Source organism: Coffea eugenioides, chromosome 7 (genome assembly GCF_003713205.1).
Source record: "Coffea eugenioides isolate CCC68of chromosome 7, Ceug_1.0, whole genome shotgun sequence".
Taxonomy (NCBI): Eukaryota; Viridiplantae; Streptophyta; class Magnoliopsida; order Gentianales; family Rubiaceae; genus Coffea; species Coffea eugenioides.
This window is the reverse complement of record NC_040041.1, coordinates 5,443,505-5,447,448: the sequence shown is the minus strand read 5'-3', so window position 1 is coordinate 5,447,448 and position 3,944 is coordinate 5,443,505. Positions and strand designations below refer to the sequence as shown.

General features: G+C 36.7%; 1 protein-coding gene across 1 annotated transcript; it reads left to right on the top strand.

The window, feature by feature from the left end:
- The first annotated feature begins 351 nt into the window (after positions 1-351).
- LOC113776727 (cytochrome P450 CYP736A12-like) lies at positions 352-2,251 on the top strand. Its single transcript, XM_027321790.1, has 2 exons — positions 352-1,239; positions 1,637-2,251. The coding sequence occupies exons 1-2, from the start codon at positions 352-354 to the stop codon at positions 2,249-2,251; spliced, it is 1,503 nt and encodes a 500-aa protein (XP_027177591.1).
- Positions 2,252-3,944: the final 1,693 nt, after the last annotated feature.

The following is a 3,944-nucleotide window of genomic DNA, read 5'->3' as shown; positions in this document are numbered from 1 at the left end:
ATTAAAGGTTTATTGTTTGTGTCTAAAACAATAGTTTTGATTGTAACTATGTCTATGTGTTCTTGAGGAGAAAAAAACATCCTTAGCAGGCATTGGATGCTAAAACGTTCTGGATAATCTTAACTTTCATTCTTTCCAAGATACAGTTTGTGCATAATCCAAATTCCGAATCTGGCAAATCTTTTAACTAGTCCCCTTTCAATTCCATTTAGCTTGCTATGTCAGCACTTCTTGTCAACCAATCAAGTATAAATGCATGTTTAAGATGAAAAAGATATCACTCCAATCAGTAAATTGAAATAGCAATAATCACTTTCCAAACAACAGCCAGCAGGCCTTGTACACTAAATCATGATGTCCGTAGCTTGGTTGTGGACAGCATTACTAGGAGGATTTACACTTGTTTTCTTCCTAAATGCCTTATTAATCAAGAACAAGAACAAGAAATTGCCCCCGGGTCCAAGAGGGCTCCCTCTTCTGGGACATCTCCATCTTCTGGGAAAGAATGCTCACCAAGATTTGCATAAGCTGTCCAAGCAGCATGGTCCAATCATGCATTTACGATTTGGGTCCGTGTCAAACATCATTGTTTCTTCCCCTCGTGCAGCTGAGCAATTCCTCAAGACACATGATCTGGTTTTTGCCAGTAGGCCACCTCTCGAGGCAGCTAAATATTTGAGTTTCGGGCAAAGAAACTTGTCCTTTGCTCAATATGGTTCATATTGGCGAGATGTCCGCAAGTTTTGCACCTTAAATTTGCTTACCAACCTTAAGATAAGGTCATTTGAATCTATGCGGAGAGAGGAGATCGGACAATTTGTGGAAACACTCAAACGGGCTGCTCTAAATCGTGATGTTGTTGATCTCAGTGCTGGGATTTCATCCTTAAACGCAGACATGAGTTGCCTGATGGTTTTTGGAAAGAAGTATGCAGACAAGGAATTTGACGAGAGAGGCTTCAAAGCTGTAATTCACGAGGGAGGGCAACTAGCTGAGACTCCTAATCTTGGCGATTACTATCCTTGTCTTGCAAAACTTGACCTTCAAGGATTGACCAGGAGAATGAAAGCTACTTGCAAAGTTTTTGATGAATTTTTGGAGAAGATTATTGATGAGCACGAAAAATCTGCCAAGCAAGATAGGCCAGCAGATGACTTTGTCCATACCATGTTGGCCCTCATGAAATCTGGAGAAACTGAGTTTCAATTTGATCGCCGCCACGTCAAAGCTATTCTGATGGTAAGTCATATAGTGCATGTAAGATATATGGGTTCAACATTTTTGTGCATATTGAAATACTCTCTCTTGAATAAATGTTACATTTAGAATTTGAAGTTTCACTAAACTGGCCATTGCTGTCTAGTTAAGGTTGTCAGTCTTTTGTGAAGTGAATTCGAATGCCTTTTTGTGTTTGAGCTCGGAATAGAATCACCTCTTTGGATATGGGACGGATAGGATATACTTGAGCCTGATTGATTCCGTTCTTCATCAGCTTTTCTTTATTTGTAGGCCGCATTGAACTAGTTTTTCAAGTCCCATGTTTACTTGATAGTCATTATTGTTTTTACTTTTCTTATAGCGCTTTATCTTATTCAACCTGCTGAATAACTAAGAAGCAAAATCATGTTCTTTTCAGGACATGCTTGCAGGAGCATTGGATACTTCAGCTACAGTTGTTGAATGGACACTGGCAGAGCTCCTGAAAAGCCAGCGAGTAATGAAAAAAGTCCAGCAAGAATTGGAGGAAGTCGTAGGACTTGACAGGATGGTTGAGGAATCAGATTTAGAATACCTGAATTACTTGAATATGGCTGTAAAGGAAGCACTGAGGCTTCATCCCGTGGCACCATTGCTTGTCCCTCATGCAGCAATGGAAGATTGCAGTGTCGATGGCTTTCATATACCAAAGAATTCACGAGTGATTATCAATGTTTGGACAATTGGGAGAGATCCAAATGCATGGTCTGACCCTGAGAAGTTTATTCCAGAGAGATTTATAGGAAGCAATATAGATGTCAAGGGGCATGATTTCCAGCTTCTTCCCTTTGGCTCAGGTAGAAGAGGCTGCCCTGGAGTGCAATTGGGGCTCACTGTAGTTCGTCTTCTGGTGGCACAATTGGTGCATTGTTTCAATTGGGAACTTCCAAATGGAATGCTGCCTTCAGAGCTGGACATGACTGAGGAATTTGGACTTGTAATGACCAGGGCCAACCATCTGATGGCTGTTCCAACCTATCGATTGAGCAAATGATTAAGTTAGCAGTTCTTGAAATGTATGGTATCTGTTCTTCGGATGTCTTAAGGTTTTGTTAAATGCTAGCAAGTTATCTTAGTACCATATCTTTCACGGAGATTTCCATCACAAAACGTTGTCAATCACAGAACATTGTCATGGATTATTACTCCAGAGAGATTTTTGGGGAGCAATATAGCTATCAAGGTGCATGATTTCCAACTTGTAGTTACCAGGGCTACACATCTGAGGGCTGTTCCTAGCTATCCACTCAGCATATAATGCCTGAAAGTGCATAACTGTAATATCCATTCTGTCTAGCATGTATTGTGGATTTTTGCTCTATTGTTTTCAATTTTATTTGAAGCGCAATTCCTAGCAACTTTAGGAGCACTAAGAAGATAGTGTCCATGCCAGCAATGACTATGGCAGTTTTTTTCCTGCTTGCTACTAGTATCTTTACTTCAATTTTCTCATACGATTTTTGTGTAAAATATTAAAAAAATTATGTTCAATGTTTTGTTCCTGATACTAAATTTATCTTAAACATAAATAGTTTGGAATAAACTGTAACTCCAAGAAAATCAATAAGGATATATATACCAATGGATGAGATCATGAATTGTGGCCGGGATTGTATTAATTGCCCAATATTTGTTCTTTTCTTTGTCCATAAAGTTTCGAGAATGATAATGGGATATGTAAATCTTAACAAACACAAGCAAATGAAACCAATGGCCTAATCCAAAAAATTTTTTTAAAAAAAAAGGGAAAAAGGAAAACTAAATGGTCCAACAAAAGATAATATTGAAGAGTCCACTTTTCCATACCAAATCAATGCATCTTTAATTATTTTAGATAGCAACAAGTTATTATTATTTTTTATTTTTTTTTGACTTGTAACTGATGTGTGATGAATGCCACTACTCGCTCAATATTAGAGAGTGCAGCAGCACTCAAGTAACTTTTATTTTGTTAACTGTGGAATTCAATAGTATCACTAAAAGGATTCTAATTATGTCCTATACACAGTAACTCTGAAAGTTACCAATATATATTAACACTCTTTTAATTCTTAATTTGTATTACTTAAGATTTATAAAATTGTACATAAATCAGGGGATAGAAAATCTCAGAACATAGAGATAAGGCGATAGGATGGATAACAAGAAAATTAGTGGTTGAGAGTCGTCTATAACCTTCAATTCTACAGCATCTGGAATTTTTTTTTATTTTCCTTAATGAAAATATCAAAAGATTATGGGCGTGCATGATATATTTCGAGTGTGGGGCATGATTAATGGCAGGCTTAGATATTGAGAATTAGAACTCAGAAGAGAATATTTGAAATTAGCAGCACACAATAAGTGGGGCTATATATTTATACCAAAACAAAATAGCAAATTACACTTTACCTCCCTGTGATTTAGTATTTTTTTTACATAACTCCCTATGATTTCAAAAACTATACATAACCCCCTCATGATTTGAATTAAAGTGTCAAAGTGATAAAAATAATCAGTCGTAACGGAGTCGCCTAAAATATCAAAATTACCTTTATGCAAAGTTAAAAATTATTTATTAACTAATGGGGGTTATGTGTATATTTTGAAAATCATAAGGGGGTTATGTGATAAACCATTAAACCATAAGAGAGTTACGAGGTAAAACATAAAACCATACGAGATTAGTGTATCATGTATTTATAAGA